General features: G+C 38.8%; 1 protein-coding gene across 7 annotated transcripts in view; it reads right to left on the bottom strand.

Moving 5' to 3' along the window:
* The window catches only part of CYRIB (CYFIP related Rac1 interactor B), a 102,166-nt gene that overhangs the window by 12,980 nt on the left and 61,837 nt on the right, over window positions 1–27,349 (bottom strand). For 4 of the 7 annotated variants that reach the window (XM_082312582.1, XM_082312581.1, XM_082312584.1 and 1 more), the window contains 2 exons: window positions 17,849–17,885; window positions 4,288–4,370 (listed from right to left, as the gene is read on the bottom strand). In XM_082312582.1, the coding sequence (XP_082168708.1) occupies window positions 4,288–4,360 (73 nt within the window). In that variant the 5' untranslated portion in view covers window positions 4,361–4,370; window positions 17,849–17,885. Of the gene's footprint in view, window positions 1–4,287; window positions 4,371–5,402; window positions 5,482–17,848; window positions 17,886–27,349 lie in introns of those variants that run through there. The other 3 variants (XM_082312586.1, XM_082312585.1, XM_082312587.1) reach the window with 3 other exon arrangements.

The raw sequence follows: 27,349 nt of genomic DNA, 5'->3' as shown, positions 1-27,349 counted from the left end.
AACAGATGTAGTACTACGACCTTCCAACTTCAGAAATGAAAATCATCTTGCAGATACAAATTAAGTGGTCTTCACTGAACAGCTGGCTATGCAAGTCAACACCTTCGACACCTCTGTTAGTGTGTTTCACTTAGGACGTATCAGCCAACTACTGTATTTCATTTCCCTAAAATGTTCCAGGAAACCTAAAACAGTGGTTTATACTGAATTTGTTGGGGTGGTGGGGTTTTTTTAGGCTTTTTGCTTGTTTGTTTTGATTATAACAATATATATTTTAAAATCCAGCAGGCACTGGATTATTTCTCTTGGTATGTACATAATTTTGGTGCACCCAGCCCTCTCCAAAAGAAGAAAGCTGTAAACCCGATTTGTCCCAACTAAGTTTCTCTCCCATCTCTAATTCTTCTGCATCTAGAAAATAGCTCAAATTTAAAAAGCAAACCTAAATTCTTTTATATTCACAATACATTTAGGATATATTAGGATAGATTTGAAAGACAATATAGAAAACCTTGAAGCCCTAGGGCCAGCTGGCTTAGAGCAATTGGTTTATTTGCTTCCAAGTGCAGGTTAGAGCACTGTATTCTGAAAGCCCATCGCAGCTGGAGAAAGAGGGAAATGTTCCTCTTCCTAAGTACTACTGTAATCCTGAATAGATGGAGGCAGCATTCTCACATACCACTATGTACCTGAGGACTCAAGCTACAGGACTTTCACTTGAGAATCATAGAACTGTTTTGGTTGGAAAAGACCTTTAAGATCATCAAGTCCCACCATTAACCTAGCACTGCCAAGTCCACCACTAAACCATGTCCCGAAGCACCACGTCTACCCGTCTTGTAAATACCTGCAGGGCTGGGGACTCAACCACTTCCCTGGGCAGCCTGTGCCAGTGCCTGACTGCCCTTTTGGTGAAGAAGTTTTTCCTAATGTCTAACCTAAACCTCCCCTGGCACAGCTTGAGGCCGTTTCCTCTCGTCCTATTGCTTGTTACTTGGGAGCAGAGACCGACCCCCACCTCGCTACAGCCTCCTTTCAGGTAGCTGTAGAAAGCACTCGTTTTCCTCAATGTGGAGGGCTCAAAGCAGGTAAGGGAGTTGTGCTTCTGGAGTTAGTCTTGACAACTAAAGAAAAGCAACCAGCAATGCCAGGCATCCAAAGAGCAGGATGAAGGAAGCATACAATTTCAGGGATTTCCCCTTCCATGGATGTAAATTCCTGCTACAACTTTACGACAAGGCTTTGCCTTTACCCAGCAACATTTTCCATAGAAAGAACAAATACAGTAAGCACTCATTGAAATGTTCTGGGGTTTGATATTGTTGCCAAGGGAGCCAACCCCTCGTTATTCAATGAACTTTCTCATTTTTAATCCAATAGTAAGAAAAGTGAAGACTGAGGTTCCTCAAGTAAATGGGGAGTTCGTTTTTAAATTACTTTTAAATTTAATCAGAACATTACTACACTAGATGCAATATACATTTAGAGTTCAAAAAGCTCACACGATAACATATTCAAGACAAAAGAGTAGACTTGAAACAATATACAAACGCTGTTATGTGAACTAAATGCTATGGAAGTATGACAACATATTGCATGCGGGGAACACACACATTTAGTGACTATTTAAAAAAATATTTGGCTAGCCTACAGAACTAGTAGGGAGAGAAGTTTGGGGTTAAAAGTTTACACTGCACAGCAAACACTATTTAAACTGAGATTTTTTTCCCAGGGAAGAACACATCAAGTCGTCCGAAACTGGCTGGGACAAACCACACAAGCAAGGGAGAGAAAAATCCCAGACTGCTGGAGATGCAATAATTTATTCATCTCTATCATCATTACTATGGAGAATGCTATCTTTGTGGCTCCTCTGAAACCTAGCCAAGTTCTTTGGAGGTAATGCAGAATACTTTCAGTGCTAGCTTGAGATCACCATCTGCAACCAAAAGTATTCTGTATTTTAGCTACTATTCAAATCAGTAAATTTGGAAAGGATTTGCACTGTGACAGTAATGACACCGATGCAAAAGTTGAGCTGTTTCCCACGTTGTAGGTGGCTGTTTCACATTAACAACACTGTCCTTACAGAGCTGGGCGTTTTCCTCTGCTCATGTTAAAGTGGCACTGCAGTGATTTTAGTAGAATACTTAAGACGAATACTTGTTTCAAATAGGTAAGGTGAATGACCAAAGAAAACACACACTTAACCAGTGTTAAGGCAAGGAAAAGCCAACAGCCCATTATATCATTTATTGGAACATTTTTTGCATCTATTCTGATAGTCAGTCACACAAATCACTGGAATGTAGCACCAATATAAATATCTGGGGGGTGGGGGGAAATCTCAGAAACAACTCTAAAACCTTTCCAAATTTGGAGTTTGTATCCCTGAAAAGCTTTATGGACATTAGATGTTTAGCTCTTTATGGTATTGTGCAAGAAGCATTTAACTAGCCTGCTCACTCCAAAGATATAAAAGGATTTAAGAACAAAAGACTTCAAACTGTAGTATTGGGCCAGGCCTAACACAGAATTGGCAAATTTGTTTTTAATACAGAGCTTACTTGCTCTTCCACATAAAAACACAACGTTAAGTATCACAAGATTAAGTGCCAAGTCTTGAAGAAAGATCTTGACTGTGTCAAAGCCAAGATCCTGTCAAGGCAAGCTATCTGAAACAGAGTAGAAAGAAGCATGGATACACAGTATAGCAGCAGAAACAAACGCAGGACAGGGTCCAAAATGAATAAAGAACAGTCTAACAATTCAGCCATAATATAAGTCACTTAATTTGACTGCGTATGTAAACATTTCATGTCAGCAACCTGCTTACTCTCATGCCAAATCTTGTTCATGCTCAAAACATGCACTTTAAAACAAAATTGATAGCTAAAGAATCAATATTTTTTTTAAAAATAGCAGCAATTTTTATTGCAACTGATTTTAAAATTATGCCTTTTGTATTCGGCTAACTTTAATTTAATTTAGGCCAATGAAATGGTCAGTATTTGCAGATTAAGCTGGAGCTTCACAACTCCAATGTTCTCCCATATCAGTTCTCCCTACTTCACTAAGTCATACTTATTCTGATGATATGTGAGTTTTGAAGTGGTTTTAAACAACAGTTTTGCTTTCTGATTTTTTAAACACAGCCCTTGATTATCTTCCCTTTATGAATAATTTGTACTGCTATCATCTTCCAATAACAATATATTCAGAAGAGACAATTGATTAAACCCTTATCCTGTACTGTTGATTTTGAGAACTTTAAACATCACTGAAGCAAAAACAAGCATTCACTTTCACATTAGAACTAATATAACTAATTGCTATTGTTTCATCAAACACAACTGAAAAATAATTTGGGGGAAGAAAAGACGACATAACAAATGTCAAATTATCCATATCACAATACTTCATAGATTTTTTGTTATGCTATTCCATCTTATTTTATTACATGATCAAAATGCACTTGAACATTAGTTTTCTTATTTTATGCTTGCTCATGTGCAGCTGGGTAAAGCAACAGCATATCCCAAAAGAAAGTAGTTAAACATGCATAGCAGCAGCCAACAACACTTACCTGCCATTCTTAGGCTATATTATGTCATGCAACAAAAACTAAAAGCAGAAAAACTAACAATACGTGAACCTTCCAGAAGGCTTGGCATTGATCAGACAAGCTATACGTTTCTTCTTTTCAAAAGCAATTTCGTCTCTGTACTCTGAGCCCTCCTTTTAAGGAGGGATGAGGTTAACTGTCAAATTTCAATGCCAAATCAAGTAAGGTTCACATATACACCTTGAACGTGATGATGTTGGAGAGCTATGAATAGCTGTTGTGAGCCCATCTGTATATGTAGCATTACTCAGTATGCAGTGGCACATTGGAAGTGAAGAAAGAATCAGGTTTCATATTCAGTCTTTCCTTTAAGGTGCATGGTATCTCCTTGCAATTTCAGTAAGTCTTCAAATAATTCAAATTCTTTTTAAAGTTTTGATTAAAAGCAAACAGAATTCTGGTTTAAAAACAAGAACCATTTCAGATTCCAATAGTAAAATATAATTTTAAAGTCCTCCCTAAAATAAAAATTTTACATTTTAGAAACTGAGGTTATTTTAAAATACATTGTTGCTGTCGACAAAAGTTTGCCGAACAATTATCCATAGCTCAGGCATGCAAAGCTGTTAGAAGGATGGCAAAGTGAAAACATACATTTAGTACATGACAAATGCAGTCTACTGCAGGCAAAGAGTAATAGAGATATAAAATCATCTTCTCACTTTCAAAATCAAGGAAAAAATTTGGCCCCTGCTCAAGGTCTGTGCATGTCAAAACTTTTAGAAGGTTCCCCATGTTAAGGTACCTGCCAAGACAAGAATAAGAGAAAAGAAAATTTTCTTTTTATAAGAAGGAACAGCCCAAATATAGTTGATTGAAGCGGTGGGGTAAAGAAGACCAGAGATTTCCATCAGGCACAAACCCGTTCTTCAGGCTGCCGCCCTGATGGGTGGAGGGAGACCCCCACCTCGAGGACGTACAGCCGGTGATCCCAGAGATGCAATGCAGCTTTCCTGGAAGGAGTGTGACTATGTCACCAACATCTTCACAGCCGCCCCTTCGAGAAAGGGGCAGAACTCCAACGGAAGGCATCGCCAGTGACTAATTCTGTCCCGGTACACCCTAGCACCAGTGTCCTGAGCAGGAGTACCACGCTGAGGGCTAAGTACCGTATTTGAAAACATTGACATGGTAGCCATGCTACAGATTTTTCACCTGATGGGACAACAGCAGGAAAGAGCTTGAATTTTCTCAGCCCTTATAATTTTGCCAGAAAGCCATTATAGAAAACTGCATCAAGATACATCATTTCAGTGTGCAGAAAATGCTAACACAAGTATGCCACAGATCTTTTGCACAAGTTGCCTAAAACATTCGTGAAGCTCAGACAATTTCACTTTGGACTTTTGGATGTAAAAAATGCACATTAACTGCACCATGAATGACCAAACCAGGACCAGGAATGATTTAGTACTCACGCTTGTATAAGATAGGATTACAGTGAACAACTGCTCAGCACAGATTACTAAGGCATACTGACAGAATTTTTCGTTTTATGATTACTTGATTTGCAGGCAGATGGATGGACATCACTGACCACAGAGACCCAAAATGACTAAGCACAAGGAAAGAAAATTTACACAGTAGCATGATGGTGGCTTAGCTACTACTGGAGGGGAAAAAAGAAAAAAAAAAAAAAAGGAATGGGAAAAAACACATGCAACTTCTTCAAATTGCAGATTTGCAACCGAGTCCCCTAGCCTTCACTGCAGCAGGTATAAGCAACCCTACTGTTACCATTTTAAATGCACCAGCTGTGAAGGGCCGAGAGACTTACTTTCAAAATCCAAGAAAAAATGTGCTGCATTGTGGTCTATGTCCCTGGTTAGCACCTTAATGAGATTACCCATGCCAGCAAACCTAAAAATAAAAATGGCAAAATAATTTAGTTCCAATAACCATTTCCTATTTTAAGTACACGCCTGGGGCTCACCAGAGCAGGGCTCCTGTTGGGTTTTGCACACCGGATTCATCACCTTCTGGTGGGAGGCAGAAAATGTGCACTGTATAGCGCATTTCCACTCCCCTTCTTCTCAGGGAGGAGTGATTATTGAAAAAAAAAAAAATGAGAGTTACAGCTTTGACAAAAATAAAGATCTGAATTACTGGCTCTTTTTCATCTTTGTTAATACATTTAAAGAATTGTGTTACGTATGATGACTGAGCAATTGTTTTGCATAACTGCAGCAACCCACAGCCAACAAAGCCATTATTGCTAATGACAAAAGCAACCTCAAATGGAACTGATGTCATCATAAGCCTGATTTTTACTCCCCATCCATAATTCAAACCAAATTTCAGAAAGTCTCTTAGTAGTAGTCATCTGTGGCCAATGAACAGTTTTTCCTGTCAAATCATGTAAAGTGACGAGTTAAACCAAAAAAAGGAGATAATCAAGTTTCAACAGTTCTTCTTATGTTTGCTGTCACATCCCAGCTAAAAGAAATGAAAAGTGGAAGAAAAATTAAATAGTCATTAGATTAATCTAGGTCAGATAAATTAACGAAACAGTTTCAAATGTTATAATAAGTTTCAGAAATTGGTCCCTTCAGTAGGACTATGAAAAATGAATTTCATAACAATGCAGCCTTTTCAAGGACCCTCTGATGTTTTACAGAGGCTGAACACATACTTAAGAACCATTGCCCTGAAACATCAGGAGTTCATTGGAGTGCCACTGCAAGACAAACAAAACACTACCAAAAAATCCGATTTCAAATTATTTAAGAATAAGCCATCAACAGTCTGACATCTGGATTCAAGCATACGATCTAAAAATCAAGTTTTAAATTGGTGTAACTATACCAACCCAGCAGCATATGCCCTTTTTTTTCCTGATTTTTACCTTTACTGAAGACTGATGTTTACATGGAGAGGTAGCATGACAGTAAGAATTATCAATTTATTAGGAATCAAGAAAATAGAAGCAATGTGAAGTCAAAACAAATTGTCTGACAAAACAAATTTTCAGAACCAGGGTTGCCAGATTTCTTGAGTTCCATAAGAAAAACACAACTCGTGTGTGAGGGGAAAGCAAATGAAGAACAGCACGTGATTTATTTTTCAGGATCCACAAGATTCAGCAATACATCACACAAGCAACAAGAGCTAGAAAAGGAAGTGGGAATTAATCCCAGAGTGTTGAAAATGACTCAGTCTTTGCTCCAACAACTAGTTACATTAGTCTTTGCTCCAACAACTTCTACAGAATGACCAAACAACAGTTAAAAATCCAGATTTTTAGAAAAGCGACTTTGAGTGCAATCCAACTGATCACAGTGGATTCTGCATAGAACCTCATCGCTAGGTGTACGCTTCCTTTTTTACGCATTCAGCTTTCTCCTTGAAACACCAGAAAATGCAAGTCCCGCTTCCTAAGTATTTGAACTTAGTTTTCTGGAAAGTCTCATCAGATTTCCAAGCCTATGAGAAACACCCATTATTTAAGGAAGTTTTAAATTAGGGTGTCCAGATTAGACATTTATCTTAAAGATCAATCCATCAAAACATGCTTCTTCAAAGAGGCAGCTTTTCCAGAGCTTTCTGTTCCATAGCTTAGTGAGCTCTTCAAATGCTACACGTGCACCAATGCTGTGTAAACAAGCAACATCAGAAAGCAGAGGAACTACTCTTCCAATCTCGCAAGCATGTTCTGTAACACAGGACTGAAAAAGCCACTTCAGTCCACTCCCCAACCACGAGGATATTCATACTCTGGAAAAAGCTGAAATACAGAGGCATTCTTAAACAAATATTTTCAACAGGGGCAATAAAAAGCCAAAAGTACACGTTGCCTAATGCTGACTGAGTCTGTAGTCTCAGATTTAAAAACCAAACTTCAAACTCCAAACAATGTATTACATGTCAATTCCAATGTTAACAAGCAAGTAGCAAACACGTAGCAGTGAATGGTGTTAACTGCCTAAAGAGAACTCTAACTACACCTACAGTTACTGCCACGCTTCAGCTCTTTGGCTGCACCATCCCCTCCTCCACCAAAATATTTTCAATACCTCACGTAAATGCCTCTATGCAGGTTTTGCCTTTGTTTCGATATTAACCAGTGTCCTAAGAGTTTACAGGGTCATGCATGTGGTTTAAATATTGGATAACATTACTTCTGAAGGTCAGAGTAGGGGCATGCTTATAGGCTTGCAATATTTTCAAGATAAGTTTACAGAAGAGCATACAGCCACTGCAGAACAGATTGTTTGATTGAATCCCTACCATTTCCTAAAATGAGTAAGGCGTCAGGGACTCAGTTCTGCAATACAAATACCTTCTTTCAGACCTTCATCACTCAGAGAAGTGTGCTGATAAGAATATATGGTTTCTTTTCTGGGAGTGAGTTTAACAAATAGAGAAGCACAATAAAAGGTTTGGCACTACAATGAAACAGTAGATGTGAAACAAATTCAAGCAGAAGATGCAACTGACCCAATGGTAACAGTTCAGTGAACAGCCTCTCTCAGAAAAGGAGAGAAATTGAAGATGATGAGAATGGATTAATTCAATTTTGACAGCAACAAGAGGACAACGTGATATAGGAATACATTTCAATTTACATGAATACAAAGCCGCATGAACACTTGTTCGTAATAAAGTTCATAACAGACCTCTTCCCTCGTGCATTCAGCATACTGAAAAATCTTGATAACCTTTAGTCACGTCACAGTTTTGCATACAAGATACGCGATCGCATTTGCTTTCTCAGCAGCAAAACATTCACCGTATATTCAGCTTTTATGGAATGAATGGAAATCTAGCAGAAGCTGGACAAACCCAGTATTTTTGAAACTTGTATCAAGATGAATTCTAACAGTTGCTTAAGGATCTCAAGTATTCCTTAATACCAGATTTGCTGTGTTTTAAGAACTGTGAAAACGACCATTCTTCCAAGTTGTAATCCAAAAAGTTAGGCTTTAAGAAACTAGAAAAAGAACTTGAAAACTACATTTATACAAAAGTTGAGATGATAAAATTGATCTAGAATTTCCTGGGAAGAAACTTTCTCCTTCGCATTCAAGGTAATAAATGCAAGATCTGACAGACAGGAATTTATTCTTCTGGCAAGGCTAAGCACTAGTTTCTTGAGCTCTGAAATGGCCTTCTAGAAGCGAGACCGAGGTGTCACAGTGTGGAACTCCCCAGGTGCACGGAAGCAGCTGTAGGCCAACATGCAGTTGCTCAGGTTAGATGGCTCACACTTCTGTATGTTATTTTGCTTCCAAAGGTATAGCTAAGCAGGAATAGAATCATAGAATCGTTAAGGTTGGAAAAGACCCTTAAGATCATCAAGTCCAACCGTTAACCTAGCACTGCCAAGTCCACCACTAAACCATGTCCTCAAGAAGAGCTGACCTGTTGCACTCAGGTGGAACCTTAGAGAAGGGAAGATGAAAACTGACCTTTCTGAGAGGCTGCTATGTCAGCAGAATACCTGGACCAATCTAGAGTAAAGCAACCCAGCTCAGAGACGCATCAGGCTCCTGACAGATCCAGATTAGTTACCAGAGATTCTTATTTTATTCACGATAGCTCGTCATTTGCGTTTCTGCTGGGCCCAAAACACATGAAAGAAGGCCCACTACAGGCTCTAATTTTAAAAAGAGGATGACAATCTGCATGTAGTAAAAGAAACACTCTACAAAACTAGCCGTTACAGATATCTTCAGGGACCTCTTCTGCTATTTTATGCCCTTTAAAAGCATCACGAGCATGGAAGACTTTGGTAGTTCTATGAAGACTTACCTTGGTAATTAACCCACCCTCAGTACTGATTTACCAAGCATGCTTTTGATTTCCTTTGAAGTCCACAACTTCAGCTGAAGTAAGCAGAATTACTGTTTTAGAAAGTCAGCCGTGGTTTCAGTTAACTAGCCCTGACATTGAGCTACCATTGTCTAGTCAAGGATATCTTCCAGCACTAACTGCATCCTTCTTGAGCACATTGCCACATCATTCAGCCCCAAGTCAAGAAAGATTTGAGCCTGCATAATGACCAAATTCAACAGCAAGTACTACAACCCACTGAGTTTTATATCCTGCAGTTGGGCTTTGTCCCAGAGCCAAACAGCTGGCAAAGAACACTGACTGGCGGTGACTTTTGTGGGTGGTAACACACCTTTTGACCCGCAATTATTCCAATGCGACTGGAACAAATTCCACACTGAAGTTGCAATCCTTATCAAGAAGAGTTCTGCATATTGCAATCACCAACATCAAAATATTCACATGCCCAGCCTTAAGTACAGTTTTAGGTTACTACCTATGTGTTCTTACACAGCTTCAGATGGTCAACCTCTGTCCCATTTTATTTGGTATTCTCATTCAGAACAAAGTACACTTCAAAACTTTAAAACTGTTTTTTTTCTCCCAGGGGTCTTATTGATTTGAAGATTTTATAGTGTAGCATCCAAAGGTAACTCATTAGGTAAACTGACAGTGTAAGGTTCAGTAAAAGCACACTTGAGATCACTGCAATTTTCTCTTGCCACGAATTCAACATCAGAAAACCAAGAGCAGAAAAGACCACTAGTCTCTGTCCCAAAACTGACTGTCCCTGTGAAGCTGCCACGAATCCCTCCTGGCATGCTCTGTACTCCAGCACAATACTCGAGCCACGTGGAGCAGGTTATGGGAAATCGGAGCGCGAGCCAAGAACATGGTTTAAACTTGACCTACTTGCAGAGGAAGACATACAGAATGCCACATTTGATTACAATGATTTGGCCCATTACAGCCTTATGGGGTCGTATGATGTTGCGTGTAGTGTCATGATCAGACAAGCGGAAAGCAAAGGCATATTTTCAAAACAAGCCTTGCACGCATGCCCTTCATGCTGAAAACATCCCTGACACATTTCAGTATTTTTTTTTTTCCTAAGCTAAGCCCAGGGGAAATTTAATAGAAGTAACATGATGCAACTAAATTCAGCCAAGCACTAAAGAAATTTCTCCCTCTCACACCTGAAAGAAAAACTGTACATTAACAAGGATTTTGCTTGCAAGTGGTGAGCAGCTGGAAAACTCACTCTTGTTAAAGGTAAAATACTACCAAGACATTTGTAAGTGACATTTTTAAGTCTGCTTTGTTGTACTGGAAGAATAGCACGCTTTCAAACTAGTTAAAAAACCTGAGTTAAATAAATAGATGAAAAAAAATGTGTTTGTGACCATTGAAGAATGCCTGCTTCAAGAAAACATCAGAACACTTTTTGGAAAAGCATACGCTCTTCCCAAGACTACTTTTAATAAAGCTTAAGACTGAACAGGAACATCCGGAGTATGAAAGCGGGACTCCACAAACACCTCACATCCATGCTCTGGAGCCTGGAGGGGGAGAAGTTAAGCACAGCGCTATACGGAAAGAGCTTCTAATGGAAGAGCAAACATTTTCTTCCAGGAATTGAGTTTTAAATTTTCAATTGGTCATGTATGTGTGGCATAAACGTCTGATTCAGAGATATTTTGGTAAAATAGCAAGTGAAAAAAAAAAACACTTAGAGCGTTAAAAGTCTTACATTGTACTGTAACACCACAGTGTTAACACATAAACAAAACCGCAGCTGAATGTCTCCCTATACTCTTTTTCCAGAATGATAATCCTATCAGCCTGGCAATTGTTTCAAGGCTTACTGAACATTTTCTGCCTATGGTATCTAGCCACGAAGGGGGGGAAGACTGAATAGTGGCTGCCCACATCAGCTGGAATCCAAGGCAGCCCTTAGCAACACATGGTATCACAGGGCGGACAGCCTATAGGATCCAGTGTTGGTTTCTCCCCCGATGAAGCAGTTAAGCTTCACGGGCAGTGAGAATATATCTGCCCCCAACCTTAAAAGCCAGAGAGTGCTGCAGAGATGGAAACAGGCTTGTAAACTACATTGTGGGAATCACTCTTTTCAGAAAGTCATAACATTTTCCTTGGATCCAAACTTGTTTTTCCCTAGTCTAATGCACATTTATTTCTCTTCTGAATAGTGCTAGAGAAGCGTAGATGCCTGTGCTGGTTTTGGCTGGGATAGAGTTAATTTTCTCCATAGTAGCTGGTATGGGGCTATGTTTTGGATTTGTGCTGAAAACAGTGTTGATAACACAGGGATGTTTTCATTACTGCTGAGCAGTGCTTACAGAGAGACAAGGCCTTTTCTGCTCCTCACCCCACCCCACCAGCGAGCAGGCTGGGGGTGCACAAGGAGCTGGGAGGGGACACAGCTGGGACGGCTGACCCCAACCGACCACAGGGATATCCCACACCATATGGCGTCGTGCTCAGCATATAAAGCTGGGGGGGGTTGGCAGGGGGGCCACTGCTCAGGGACTGGCTGGGCATCAGTCGGTTGGTGGTGAGCAATTGTTTCATTTACATCACTTGTCTTTCTTGTGTTTTACTTCTCTCCATTATTTTCCTTTTCGTTATAATTTTATCATTTTTATTTTATTTCAATTATTAAACTGTTTTTCTCTCAACCCATGAGTTTTCTCACTTTTACCCTTTTGATTCTCTCCCCCATCCCGCCGGGGGGAGTGAGCGAGCGGCTGCGTGGTGCTTAGTTGCTGGCTGGGGTTAAACCACGACAATGCCCTCTGACACATGCTAATTCCTACTATGGATATTAGTGGTGTTTAAAGTAATAAAGATATGTCATTAAACAAAATCCCAAAGTACTAAAATACATTGTCCAGACAAGAAATAATGGTTGAGGTAATAGTGAAAAATAGTAGTTATCACTTAGAGTCTGGAAAAAAAGAGACCAACACGTGGAAATTAATCAGCTTTAGATTTAGGAAGGAGAACTGGTGCTATTAGCTTAAAACAAGTTAGATTTAGGATAAGCTGGTCTCATTATCAGGACTGATCATAGCTATAGTAACATTATTTAATATTAAAGGAAGCAGTTCAGATACTGACATTTAACTGCTGAATCAAACGCATGTACAAAGTGCCACACCAGTCACCAGTTCTGCAGAAAACACGCTATTTCATTCATTGCTGGACAATTTGTTCTAGCAAACATAAGATTTCATCAGTTTTTACATCCACTTTTATGACATACTTCACAGTCTAAACCTATGCAAATATCTGTGCACTGCTTTCCACTCCTGACACCTAGCGGTTATTCTTCCACAAGCCACTAATTGCAAATGAATCATAATAAGAAGAATAAAAGATATGTAAGCCAAAAAAAACCCCCAAAAAAACCCAAAACAACAAACCCAAAAAACAACTCCACCGAATTCCTGGGGCTTCAATCACCAATATCTTACCTGAATAGTGGAAAAACAATTTCTACTGCCAGATAGAAAATGTTTTTGTATAGGAAAGTAAGTATTCAGCTTACTTAAAAGCTGCTTAAAGCTGCCTCTGATGTCAGTCCTTTTGGCTAAACTTGACTTTGATACAATAAACTGTTTTAGTTGAAACTGAAGTTACTTTTTTTGAGATCACACATCATCAATAAGGTCTCCTTTCTGAACAAAACCGAATTCAAAACTTGTCATATCAGGAAAATGGAGGCCTGCCAGGGAAAACAGTCTAGTGAAAAAAGGCTCACATTCCTCAAAACCAGAGTTGTACAGTACGGTCAGGTCAGTGTTTATTCAGTCCATTTTTCCACTTAGAGGAAATCAAGGGAAAGGCGCTGAAGAATCCACAGTTCCTTTAGAAGAGGCAGTCTTAAAGCCTTGTTAATTCGGGAATATTTTAGTGGCACAGCTGACACTGAATAACTCATTTGACAGGAGCTACAATAAAATAACTAAGTGTGCCCACACAAGTCTGGAATAAAACCCAATTTGTCTGGAAGGATTACTCTTATTTTTAAAACAGAACTTGTATTGAAAAGGGAGAGACTATGCTCCAAAAATCTGCTCTGATTTACCCTTCAATTGCACAGTTCTTCCAAGAGTGAACCTGGGGCTAAAAAATAGCTAGAGATACTTTCCTCTTTTAAAATGATACAAGCTTAACATGCTTTCTAGCTTAATTCTTAATTTAATTCTGCATAATGCTCTTTTTAATTTAATTACATTGCAACCATCAGAAAAAAAAATACTTTTTTTAGGTCAAGGACATTTACATTCAAATGCAATTTGAAGTCTGACATCTCAAAAGCCTTTTGCAGTGCCGTAACTCCTCCAACAGAGGTCACTACCTTACAATTTGATCTTCCAGAGAAAGGGAGGCTTGTAAGAAACGTGTTCATACTATCTTGGAGCCTCAGAGCTCAGAGTCGGCAATTTCCTTCCAGCCCAAACACTGCATTTAGTCCATGATATTGTGACATTATCATGGAAACAATGGCTGATCTTGAAGTCTGTCTTTTTTCAAAGCAAGCTGAGAACATGCTATTTTTATCAGGTACATAAAGATGCAAAAAAGCATTTAACAAGAGATGCAGTAGATTTAGATTGGTTTTTTATTCTTTTACAGAAAAGCTTCTTAACTCTACAAAAGACAGTATGCCTGTTAAAACCGTGCTATATTACCACATTACTAAGAAAGTTTCCTATTTCAATGATGTCAGCCTGTAATTTAACAGCTGTCAAGCTCTCATCTCCAAAAAAAATCCAAAACAAAACAACCCAACAATAACAATTTGTATGGTAAGTCCTCCTCCTGCCAGCTTTTAATCTCAGTGTAAAGAAAAAAACCACCAAGAAAGCCCAAAACCTGCAAGTTTTGTCTAACTGCTAGGAAAAAAAAAAAAAGATCTTTTCAATCCCTAACTTCACTATAGTGTCTAGTCCAATTGATCTGCGCCACCTTTTAGTTAGCATTTCACTTGTGAATAAGCACTTCTTCAAGCCTAGTTTTATTTGGAAGTGTGTTTTCTTTCAAAATAGCTGAATTCACATCTATAAGAATCAGACTCCCATACATTATAGTACCCAAGCTGGATGAAGTTGGACTGACAAACAGCCTCGGTAATACTGCCACCTAATGTACCAGGACAAGGAATACAATCATCTGCATCGCTCTTCAATACTCAAATGTTTTCTTTTAGTTTGGCTCCAAACTGTTGCACCCCTTCATTGCCTTGGCTTGCAAATCCTACACCAACAATATTATGACAAATTATCTAATCATCAAGTTGATGGATATAAATATTCATTGACATAGTCTATCTCAAGGGATTTTTTTCAGAATGTGACAGTACTAAACCACAAACCTTGTGTGTACAAACCTGACACTGACCGTCCACTGTGACTTCAGTTCAGTGACACACCAGCTCTGAACTACCAAGGAGGAAGGGAAGTCCTATGGCCTTCCAAATCATGATGCTGGAAGCATATTTCCGTATTCCATAATTCCATATTTCCATCTTTGAGGATTGCTTTCTGATTATTTTGTAGAGTTTCCTTTTACTGAGACACCAGTCAGACAAAGTATGTTTTCAGAATATAGAAGGCTAATGAAACACATCAAGTTACTGATGGTACAACAGAAGATGACTAGCAGAATGATACTGCTTCCCATCCCATCTGTTTTCAGAAACAGCAACAAAACAGACAGGCATTAGGCAGGGCGGAGTGATAAAACTGGTCTCTACATGGTTGTTTGCGTCTTTAAAGTTCCACAAGAAATTTCTTGCAAGATCAAGGTTCTAGAGCCGTCTTTGTTATTTCCAGTTACTTCTTCAGATAGCCTCATGAGGCACAGTTTCAACTACTTTTATTGAGACTGGATAGTTTTTCTCATTAGAATGCAAGTGTAAAAAAAGCAACCAAAGTCAGACCACACCCGTCCAGAATCCTCTGGCTGTGCTAAATCTGATCATCTTTTATCTCATTTTCCATCCCTCCCAACACACCTCAAATTTTCTTTTATCTTAAAAATCAAACTAAAGGTGTCCCATAAGTGTAAGATACCATAAGACAATTTATTTTCATCCACCTACTGGAAATACAGAGGAACTGTACTGCTGTTCTCCAGTGATATCATACAACCTGCAATCCGTTAAGGTTAGTAGCAAGTATGCAGAATCTCATGCAGAGTTACGATTTTCTGCACCAGTCCATCTGTGAACTCTACATGTCCATCTCATCTCACAAGGAGTTTGCAGCAGTTCTTGGGGAAAACCAGGTACATATGGAGAACAGAAAGCCATTAAAGAATACTGAATACATTTAATAATCACATCTGGCTCAAAAAAATACTTGACCTGAAAATACATACCAGAAGAACCACCAATATATGCTTGCCCCATTCCCACTCTTCCCTAGGCATCTGCTCACGTTTGAAGGTTCAGGTTTTATTGGATATTAAGCTTTTTTTCAAGTTTTAACCTTATTCAGAAAGCAACATCTAGTTAAGTTTGCCCTATTCTTTGAAGCTTAACCAAAGTTTTCAACAGTCTCCAGATCTTCACTATTATTATCTTACTGGTGCTTTCCTACTGAAAGCATTGCTCAGTTAGGGCTTCTGCCAGCCCCTTCCAACCCTTCACACTGGTGATTCCCAGCTGGTTTAAGATGCTGTTAAGCATTTGGCAGCTACTTTCTCTCTGCACAGCTGGAGAAGGTGAAAGCATCAGCAGTCAGTCACCTGAACTTTAGGGCTGCTGAAGTGGACACTACCACCCTGGTTTGTAAACATTTTCCCTTCAATACCCACAATACTGTCAAAGAAAACAGAAGTGTCTTGCATGTGCTGTAGCTGTTCGCTGGACAGCCTTCCTCCTCCTGCAGGCAGTACTGTTCCCAGCAATGCACCTTGAGTTTTACCAGCTTTGCTGGTGACTCTCACCTTCCTGAGCAGAGGCAGCACTGTTCTAGCAGATGAACAAGTGGGGGGTGTGAAAGGATAAGCAAAACCAAGTGCACACATGCAGAGGGCAGTAAGCTGGTGATTCCTGGAGACTGCACTTGGCTAGAGGGACCCATGGTCTGACTCAGTTTGGTGACTCTTAACTATGTATCCCTTGCAAATGCACATGATGCTGTAAATAAAAGCTTGCACTAGTTCAAATTGCAACTTTGCTAATACACTTATCCATGACTTCCGAAGTAAAGGCTACCAAATGAAAAAAGTACTATTACTGCTGGCACTAGATGATTTTCCATTAGCATATTGTAAATTTGGAAAATATTGCTGCATGCTTGCCCAGTTCCTAGACTCATTCCGTAACTCCAGAGAGGCAAGACGGTAGGCAGAAGGACTGTTGGTCTGACCCAGCATTGCCATAAGCTCTCCTAAGAATTATAAAAATGTGATATAAACCTCATCAAAACCAGCAATCCTGTGAAACAAGTATTTTAATACATCAATTATGCACTAAAATAAGGAACGGTTACTTTGGTGACACATTATAATGCTGTATATTCTTAATTCCCGAATGGAGTATTCAAGTAGTTTTGGACACAGCACTTGGAAATGTTTCTACTGTTGCCAACAGAACTGATGACAAATCAATTTAATCAGCTCCACAGAATTCAAAGAGCTTTCTGATGATTAATCAGAAACAGAAGAAAAATAAATCCTACCTCACATTTGGTAGCATTACCTTCCCGATCTGACAGAAGATAGTCAGCTATGCCGGCACAGCACAATAAACATGAAGTATAACACGCATACTCTATGCAGTAGCTTAGATGACACGTAGCAGGTTGTAAAACTAAAAGCTAAAACCTTCACATGAGCATATGCTACCTCTTCAGTCTTACAAGCCGGTTCAAAATACTGGTTTCTGGTATAAGGCTTCTGGTTGAGAAAGGATTTGAAGTTAACACAGTAACTTTACTAAAGAGACTGAGAAAGAAAAAAAAACACCAAAACATTCTCTCTTCATTCACATCTTGCAAGAAGTTTAAGCACAATCTTCCAGGGTAAGTTCTTAAATGTGGCCAAACTACTATACTCCGTGCACACTAAAAATGCCTTTATTGAAACAATGGGACTTCTTCACATTGCTATGGTGAAGAGTTTTCAAAAATCGTTACTAGGCTGTGTGGTGAGGTACCGTGCAAGCGAAAAACCAAACACTTCCAACCTTGTTTAGCATCTTTAACCACAGGGAGGCATAAATTAGGTTATAGATCAGGACTTCCTAGTGAGCACTAGAAATTTCAAAAGTTGTAGAAGCAAATGGGGGCAAAGGAGTTCTTGAAGAGAAAATTGCTAGTATTCAGCACAGTCCCATTTTCTGTCCTTTAACGTATTATAATTTTTGCTTCTTATATGTCAGGAGAGTTTTCAAGCAGGTTAAGTTTCAATTCTTACCTACAGCCAGTGCTGCACTCTGTTCTTGGCCTCCAGTCTGTTTTAAAAGAAAAAGAGATTATGAAAATTCATTCTTTTTCACCAGAAGTCTTAAACGTAAGCTACATGACCCTGTAAAAGCAAACACACATCTGTTCCAGACACTGTATTGTTTTCCTGGATCTACTTCATAAACATAATTCTGGATCTATATGCCACTGACTGTTGAGAAAGACATTACAAAAAAACAGAATGCAGGACTGTGTTTTATCTCTAGGCATATAAATAAATAGGGAACACAATTATTTGGCAACAAATGTTTCTAGGGAAAAAGGCTGCTGGTGTTAGATAATCCCTAAGAACACACATCCCGTAATAAATTTAATTACTAAAGCATCAAACTTGCAATAAAATACCAATAGCAAATTGTTCCACTTGCATTTCACTTTGCACATACTAACTTTAAAAAGAAAGAAAGAGAGTAACACGCGATTCTTAATTCAACCACAGAAATTAGCTCTTGAAAAAAAACTCATGGCTTGCATGCTGACCTCCAGAGAAGGCACTTTTAAGTCGCCACTGAAAATCATTTGCTTAACACAGAAAACTAGCATTCTTGGACAGCCTCAGTCAGCTACACACATTATTAACCACCATCTTAAGGCTGGTAAAATAATCATGTTAATAGTACTGATTAAAGGAGAGGATATGGAGTACTACAGTAGCTCATAAAGCTTCATAGGAAGTAATAGTGTAACATTAGCTAGGGAAGGCTCTGAAGATCTACAGCACCATAGGCAAGAAGCAGAGTGGAGATCCTAGTGAGAACGACTCTTCACAGCCCACAGAACTGAACATAAGCAAAAAGACAACTGTCAGACACTGTTACGACTGTAGAAATTTATTTCTCCTGTCCAGTGCATGCATCTCTCTCAGAGGCTTCCCCCTTGACTAGGATTTCTTTGAGTAGCATCTGCTTTTTCCTTTGCTACTTGGTTTCAGCTCCCCTTTGCTCTCTCAGTAGTAAGCAACAGCTAGTACTTCGGGACAACAACTGCTTCACAGGACAAAAAGATGGTTAACAGCACTATCTTCGTATGAGCTGTTGCAACTTCCCTAAAACTCACCCACTCTCACGAGCCATGTTTTAAATATTTTTTTCCCCTCCTCATGACTGCAGACTGCTCAATTCGCGCTTTGAGACAAAGCGACAAAAAATCAAACACTGACTGGAAAACACTGGTCCCCTGCAGGTCAGGGATGAACATAACTGGTATCGCGAATAGAGAAACCGAAACCAAAGTCAGACCCAACATTACTTCAAAAAGCTCATTTCCTGAAATAAGAAAAAAGCAAAAGAAAAATCAAATAGGACAAAATATTTAAGAACACAAAAAAAGTTATACCTAAAAATAGGGTTTTTTTGGTAGTCAAGATATCTGGTTAAGATGATTTTGCGTGAGAGTCCAATTTAATTCACTGAGCTATAAACAGAAAGGAGAAGTCCAAATTCATTAGAATGACCAGACTATCGAAATAAATATGAACGTAACAGAGAAGAAAAAAAAAAAAAAAAAAAAACAACCAACCCAAAAAACCAAACCAAAACAAAAACCCAAAAAACCTAACCACTATAGCTGCAAGGCTAAGGGACTTTTTATAAAATGTTCCTAACAGCATTAGTTCAATACTAACAGAAATGTCTAAATTTCCAACTGATAAAATTATTAGGAAAAAACCTACAATTGCTCAGCTCTTACATCTTTCTGGACAGAACACTGCACTGATAATCACAAGCACTTACCACCTGCAAGAAAAGTGTGCTGATGCTCAGGCAGCTTGCCCTGAAGGCTTCAGTGAACGGCCTAGTAGAGCCATCAGGCAAAGAAGCAGCAACCAGGAAAGCTGAGAATTATAGGTCAGTTGGACTATCCTCAATAACAGGCAAAGAGATGTTAGCACAGGAATCCATTAACTGGATCCCTATCTTTTGGTATCGATGAGCATGCCTTCATGCAAAACAGATCAGACTGAGCACATTTAATGCTATCAAGTTGGTTTATACTGGCAAGCTGACAGATATTTGATTTTTGCACAGTGTGATTTCACAGCACATGATATTTTAAATTTAGAGGTTACCACTATGCAATATAATAAAGCACTGTCTAAATGGATAAGGAATTGACTTGCAGATCAAGGGGAATAACCAGCGAACATCCATTAAAAATGGCCAGATGTGAAATTAATGGTGTGATGGATTTTTTTTTACACAATTAATTTTTGCACGTCCGGATGCACCTTAATTCAGACACAACAGTGTCTAAATGAACAACTGCCTATTGCTAGGTTCAGAGTGCATTACTTGGGTTCTCTCAGTTAGTACAGAGGATCTGCAAAACATCTGAGCTTCCTTCTGACTGATTCTCAAGGCTTGGATCTGCAGATTAATATAGAAAGAACACCAACAGGCACAAGACGAGACATGTATACTATATAATTTAATAGGTAGTGAAAATTGAATAATACAGAACTGAGCATCTTTTCAATTGCTTGTGATTCTGAGGCAGCCAAGTATTTAACGTTATATTACACAGAGAAGCAGCTCTGGGCAGGAAAATTACCTTTTATTCAGTGGGTTAAGAGCTCATGGATTTTGTGTAGCTTTTTTTAATACCATTTTGTGGAGTCAAACAGCAAAGATTAATGCATCCCATCCTAGGAATTTCTATTATTCGCCCCCCCTCCTTGACTTGCAGCTTCACCACAGCACAAAAACGTCAAAGCATATGCTAACATCTCAGGCCAACTACAACAGGAATTCAAAGAATTGTCACAACAGTTGGAGAACAAATGTGAAAAAACATCTACAGCCATTAGAGAGGGACAGTGAATCATCTAAACTGCAGCTATTCACTTTCAGAAGAAAACAAAACCAAGCATCATTCGGTTTGTCCGAGGAAAAGCCTATAGTTGACCCAAGCCAAATGGTACCCAAATATAAAAGATACACAAAGTAAACTTGGCATCATTGTGGATAATGAAACTTGAAAAAAAAAAAAAAATTAGTAGCTGGCTCACCACTGAGTAAGCCCTGTGTTTTGGGTATCCACCTCGTATTGGAACTGATGCCGCTTAACTCAGCAGTACATGAAAACAGATTTCAGAAGAGAAAAGCTAACCATTAACGTCCAGTACGAAACCAATGTCTTTTGCCCAACCCTGGCTGAACTAATTAAGAAGCCTCTACAGACAAACATAGACTTGTCAGCAACTGTCAGTCAAGATTTGCTACAAGAACAGTGATTTTGCAGACTTTCCAACACTCGGGTTTTTCTGCCTATTAAGAACTGAAAACATTGAGTAGTAAGAAAGAATTAACAACAACTCTACAATAAGATTCTAAATTACTTTCTGTGTACTCGATTGGTACCTCAGCTTGTCAGGGAACTTCAGAAAGAATTACTTCATAAAGCTTACAACACTTATTAAAGAAAGCTTGCACAAGATTCAGGTACTTCATGTGAGGTATTAGGCACCCAGGCATTAGTAGTCTTCAAAACACAATCAACATTGCTGCTTTAAGAGCAAATGCTTAAATTGTCTGAAGTTCAACCTTGCACTAGGATTTCCCTTGGTAAGCATGACCAACTTGACCTCTGTGTGAGCCAAAGGTGGACTATGGCAGAGGTGTTCTCAGTCCATGAATCTTATCCACCCTTTGCATATTGCTGAAGAGAACAGGCCCTGGCTCAAAGACTGCTCTGGCAATTTTTAGACACTTCTGCTCTCTTGCTTCAGTTACAGACTTGAAATTAAGTTTGAGAAACTACTCCAAAAATTGGTTACCCTTAGAAGCACACACTAAAACATAAAACCCAAGCCCAGTCCAAAACAGAACCGCAAGTCAAATACATCCCACATCTTGTGGGTAGTAAAAAAAGAACACCAAGAAATGTTTAGTAATAAAACTTGATTTTTACTAAAGTAACAATAACAGATGGCTAAGCTATAAAAAATAAATCATAGCTAAGATCATGTTTCAAAGGAAGTTTCAGGGCATCTGCAGAAGAACCCATGGTTCAATGCTAATGGATGCGAACTCCAGCATTAACATCCGTGATTCTAAAAGAAGATTCTGCTCTATCTGTATGGCAATCAAACATTAGTTTAAAGTCTATGCAAAGGTAGGCTATCACTACTGCTAAGTGACCTTAGTTTTTTATAAGAAAGCAAATCTACTGGTTGTGTGCTATAAAACCACCTTTTTGACTTCTGGCTGTACAAAACTTCAGTCCAAATCTTTCTTCTCCATTCATTTTTGTTTATCCTTCTGAAGCTAAATTGCGTCCTAAAAGTCTATGTGTTACATTAAGCCTTTCCCTAGCCTATGTATTTTCTCAATGCTGTCTTATAGAATCTCGTATTACTTGCTACACTCAAACCTGTGTTTTAGGTTTATAATTTAACAATAGAAAGGGTGATCTGACATGAAAGCTTTCTTGGCAGTTCTCATCCTGCGTTAGACACCTGCCAAAAGCACGTTATGCTTTCTGTCCTTTATGTACAGATTAAAATGCTTTTATGCCAATATGACTCATATTCTACACAGTTCTATTGGCATACAGCTCTTCAAAGCGTGCACCCAAACATCTAGCGGCACTCTCAGTTCCACAGGCTAAGTTAGAAGCGCAATTAATTACTCGGCGTACTCGCTCCAAGCGAGGTCCAGAAAGCACTGTTTCCGTTTCTCTAAGGATTAGTCTGAAGATTTGGCTTCAAAAGGAAAGTAGCAAAGAGCCATCAGGTTTGCTTTGAAGAAAATATTTCAAGGAAGTTTAGGTGCTGCACTATAGATTAACAAGAGGGAAACAAGGTTATATACATATAGCCTTTTTATCAAAACAAAAAAAAAAAAAAGAGGGAAAACAACAGATAATTGTGAAGCTTGTATGGCATACGGGGATATTCACACATATAAAGACCAATATTCAGCATGAAAATTTACATTTCATCCACTTACAGCTATGTTTTCCACAACAAACCATTACTTTGGCTTAGTGGAAACAGTAAAATGAACTATCATAATCCTCATTTTTGCATCTTGTCAGAGCTTTACATTGAAAAAAGCTGCAAGTTGAAGACCAAGTACAAGAGATTTTTTAACCAAATCAGAAAGTTAAATATTTCCAAATAAACTTTTTCACTCCTCAAAGCAAGTGAGAATATTAAATGTTGGGGAACCAGAAGACAAATAAGGACTTTTAGGAAAACAGAGATGGGACTTCTTTGCGTTGTTTAATTTGATGGGACTTCTTTGCATTGTTTAATTTGAGGTGGTTTTTTTTTGTTTGTTTGTTTGTTTGTTTGTGGTGCTTGGTTTTTTGGCAGTGGGGTGGGGGGTAGAACTGTGATGTTTTAATCCAGGCTACACAACTTCCTGTTTTACTGAAGAAAAACAAACAAACAAACCAAGGGAAAAAAAAAAAGCCTGCGAGAATTATTGAAGCAAGTCCTGTATCTAACAGTCAATTATTCAAGCAACTCAACTTGCTATTTTTGGTAGCATATTATCTCCTATATTTCTTTTGAAGTTTCATAAATCTAAATCCTGAAGTGATTTAGTACTGGGTATATTACACGAGCAGAATTTTGAAGAACTATATAGCATTCAGGTTTTTACTCCTCAAAAAAATTACTTAAGTACTCCTAAGCTAGGGAGAGATATTGGATACCTTTATATCAAATGATATTGCCGTTTGCTATCTATTGCACATCTAACTTCCCTATGACTACTTGACATTGCTATTTTCTGCATTTGATGCTTCCTTTGATGTTATGCTGTTAACACCCAGCTGTAAAGCATTCCTGAATACCAACCAAATGATTCAACAGCTTTTTTATCTCAGCTATACAAATGATATAATTTCTTAGGACTATGGCAAAGTTTAAGACTGAGAGTTCTGACTCAATATCAGCATAACAGAAGTGAAACCATACCCTGCCCAGGAAGTTTGCAGCAACACTCATCCACTTGTGTAATAAAAACAGTAAAACAAGAAAAGGTCAAAAGGGCTTTCCCATTCAACATTATTAGTAGTGCATTATCAGCTCTGAGCAACCCCAAGACCCATAGCCCTATTCACTAACACTTAAACAGAGGAGTCCTTATTTCTTATAATCTAGATTTCTAAGCTCAGGGTAAACCACTTTCCTCAGGACTATACTAGGTCATATGAACAGAAAGGAACTTCTATCACGAAAGGAAACCAACTAGAGAAGAGAGTAACTTACCACCTAAGACATCTTTTTACTGGTTTCAGTGAGTTCTCACCATAAACTGGTTCCTCAACACTATCAGAAATTGAGAGCTGAAGCCATAGTTAATGCTCTGATAGGTAAAACTGTAAGATGAATCTAGACCTAAGACGATTAGGCTAGAGCTACAGAAGTTTCACAGACAACACCTCTGCTGCTCAGAGGCAATGGATTTGTTTATTCCAAATTTCAAAGAACACAGACTAGCTTTTAAAAAGCCTGAAAAGCTCCTCCTATGGAAATCAACAGCAGTCAATTTTGCCACATGCTTCTCAGACTTGAGAGCTGAGCAGGTTAGAGGGGCTACCTAAGCAGTTTGCTTTAAAGCGCCTTCTCCCAAAGGTCCCTAGTACTGCCCCCCTAAGCAAGTCTCAGTAGAGGCAGCTCCTTCGTAGTAGTAACTTGTGCACAAGCCAGGAGGCAACACTGTGCAAGAGTGACTCCATGGCAGAGCCTTGGGACAGGCAGTAATTTCTGCTAAGAAGGATCAGAGGAGCCCTGCTCCGGCCAGAGTAACTGTCACATAGTGCTGAGACTGTTGAAAGCACCTCCAGCTTGACCAGGAGTGTCCTGAGCTCCACCTACACGGAAAGATTTGTGATAACTGTTTCAGCTAAAATTAAAAAAGGAAAGATTTCAGAACGGTTAAACAGAAATATTCCAGTAATAGAAGTTTCAGACTGTTCTAATACAAAGAAAAACATGGGTAATTAGATGCCAGTAAAAATGATAAACAAGAATACTCAAACAAGTCATATCAATCACTAGCTGTCCAGAAAGGAAAAATCTAACCAAGTTATTTTAACCTGTGACCTCGAATGTTTATTGGGTAACATTTAAGAAGGAAGCATGCACAAAAAATAGAGAACACAGGGTAACAAACATAAGAGACATAATACGGGAATGTCTGGGCCCAGCTCCTAGGGGGACCATTGTGTGTTTTCAACACCTTTTCCACCAGTCAGGAAAAAAAACCCAGGAGCCATACCACAAGGTCTTAATTCCTGCATCGTAACTTAATGATACTGAGTCTCAACAGCTGCACAGTTATTTCTGCTTAATAATTTCCAAAATTAATTCCACAATGAGCTAAAAGGGGGCAAGCTGCATCGGGGAAGTTCAGATTGGACATTAGGAGAAGGTTCTTCACTGAGAGGGTGGTCGGTCACTAGAAGAGGCTCCCCAGGGAAGCGGTCGTGGCACCAAGCCTGGCAGAGTTCAGGGAGCATCTGGACGATGCTCTTAGTCATATGGTTTAGTTTTAGGTAGTCCTGCGAGGAGCAGGGAGTTGGACTCGATGATCCTTATGGGGCCTTTCCAACTTGAGATATTCTATGACTCTAAATAATAAAACTGCAGTTACGTGGTCAAGCAGTAAGCTGAATACTAACCAGGTCTGAGGGACTACATGTTAATAGTCCCAAGTCCCTACAGAGTTAAAAAAAAACAACAAAAAACCCATACAAAAACTAGAAATTTCCTTTAACAAGCATTTAAGAGTCCTTCTGTAAGTCAGGAAGTGAAATAAGCAACATCTGTCATTAACCTAATAGAACAGACCACATAAAACATAATATGAAAGTCCAGTCACCTGTCCCAACAAGCACAGCTTTTCAGGTCAAATGTCCTTCTGATGAGAAAAGTTTACATACTTCACTGGTCTGTTTAAAAGTGACTTTTCAAAAAGTCAAAACAACGCTTAAATTAATGTCTTTGATTTGAAGGCTCATTGCACAAACAGAATTAAACAGTTCATGTTGTCCTGAGCAATTATTTACAGGTGGAGAAAAATAGCAGCTTTATCTTCATAAACAATTTGGCATTGCCAAAGTCTCAAGCAGAACACAGTTTACTAAATGAGCAGTTAAACCAGATTCAAAATTCACTTCTTTTTAAGCTTGCTCTACTAACTGTTGCAGTAGGAGTACTGCATGTAAAGGAAGGATATTTTGAGAGCTCTACATTGAGTTCTGCTTGATTACAGTTAAAAAAAAAAACAACCAAAAAAAACCCCCCAAAAAACCCCATCACTGATCATTTCCAGATTACTACCATCTTCATTCAAGGTTTTAAGTAATTTTATGTCCACTGTGAGAGGAAAGATACCACATTGCATTGTGTCAGCACAGGCAGATTATTTACCTTAATTGTTAATACATACTATTAGACTTCAAAAACCACAGGATTGCACAAAAGCTTTTAGCCCCTCAATCTATTCCCATGCTATCACAACCAGCCACATTAAACAAGCCCCAAGATAAAAATACAGCAAATAAATAGGAGACAGCTCAGTTTGGCCTAAAAAACCATCAGCTATTCCTCTTTCTTGCCTTAGATACCAGCAGTAATACAAAATAAATGCATGCTAGTAGAACATCAGTAAAATGATCAGAATTTCTACCAAAGTATTTTATAGTGGGTGTCAAAAACACAAAAAGTACTTAACCTCCATATACAAAGAACCATTTCAACAAACCTGCTTTCACATGGATGACAAATCAATTCAAGAAGCTCTGCTGAATTGCAAATAGAATTTATAGGCAAACCTACAGCAATATATTTAGAGCAACACTACCAAAGGAGATGGTTTTTAACTTGTGGCACAAACGGGAAGTAAACGTGGTTTCAGTTGTCAGAAAGACATTAATTTTTCTTCATTTATTTACAGCATATAGCCTCATTGTGATGGATTATTCTTCTACCCCGATGGTTCCCACATTACCCTGCTGCTGGTATCTGGTAGGCTCTGCGGTGAGAGCTTTTCAAGTTGCTCAGAAGCATTTGTGACTTCACCACTTTATGTTGGTTACATAGGTTTCCCCAAACAAAGAAAAAATCCTTCTGAAACCACACATTAAAAGCTGCACATTTTTTAATGCCTATTTCCTCATTTAATAGAGGAAACATTTAGCACTGTGCAAAACAAAATAGAGCCTTGCTTTATATTTCTTGCAGCACGTTTGACGTTATATAAACTTCCAAGACAGTCAAAGCCATACAGAAGTCCGTAACACATGCAATGTGGCCTTACTCAATACAGTATCTCTTCTGAACGAGGTCCTTCACTTCTAACCTTTTGTAGGCACACAGGTATGGGGACAACTAGAAAGAAACTTTCCTGCACCTTTTAAGTTTAGTACATATTAAGGGATTTGCACTAAAAGACTGAAATAGTTACTGAAGAAATTTTAAAGATTCTCCCCATGA

This window comes from Platalea leucorodia (genome assembly GCF_965183815.1).
Source record: "Platalea leucorodia genome assembly, chromosome: 1".
NCBI lineage: Eukaryota > Metazoa > Chordata > Aves > Pelecaniformes > Threskiornithidae > Platalea > Platalea leucorodia.
The sequence above is the reverse complement of the archived record's forward strand: the minus strand, read 5'-3'. Positions and strand labels throughout refer to the sequence as shown.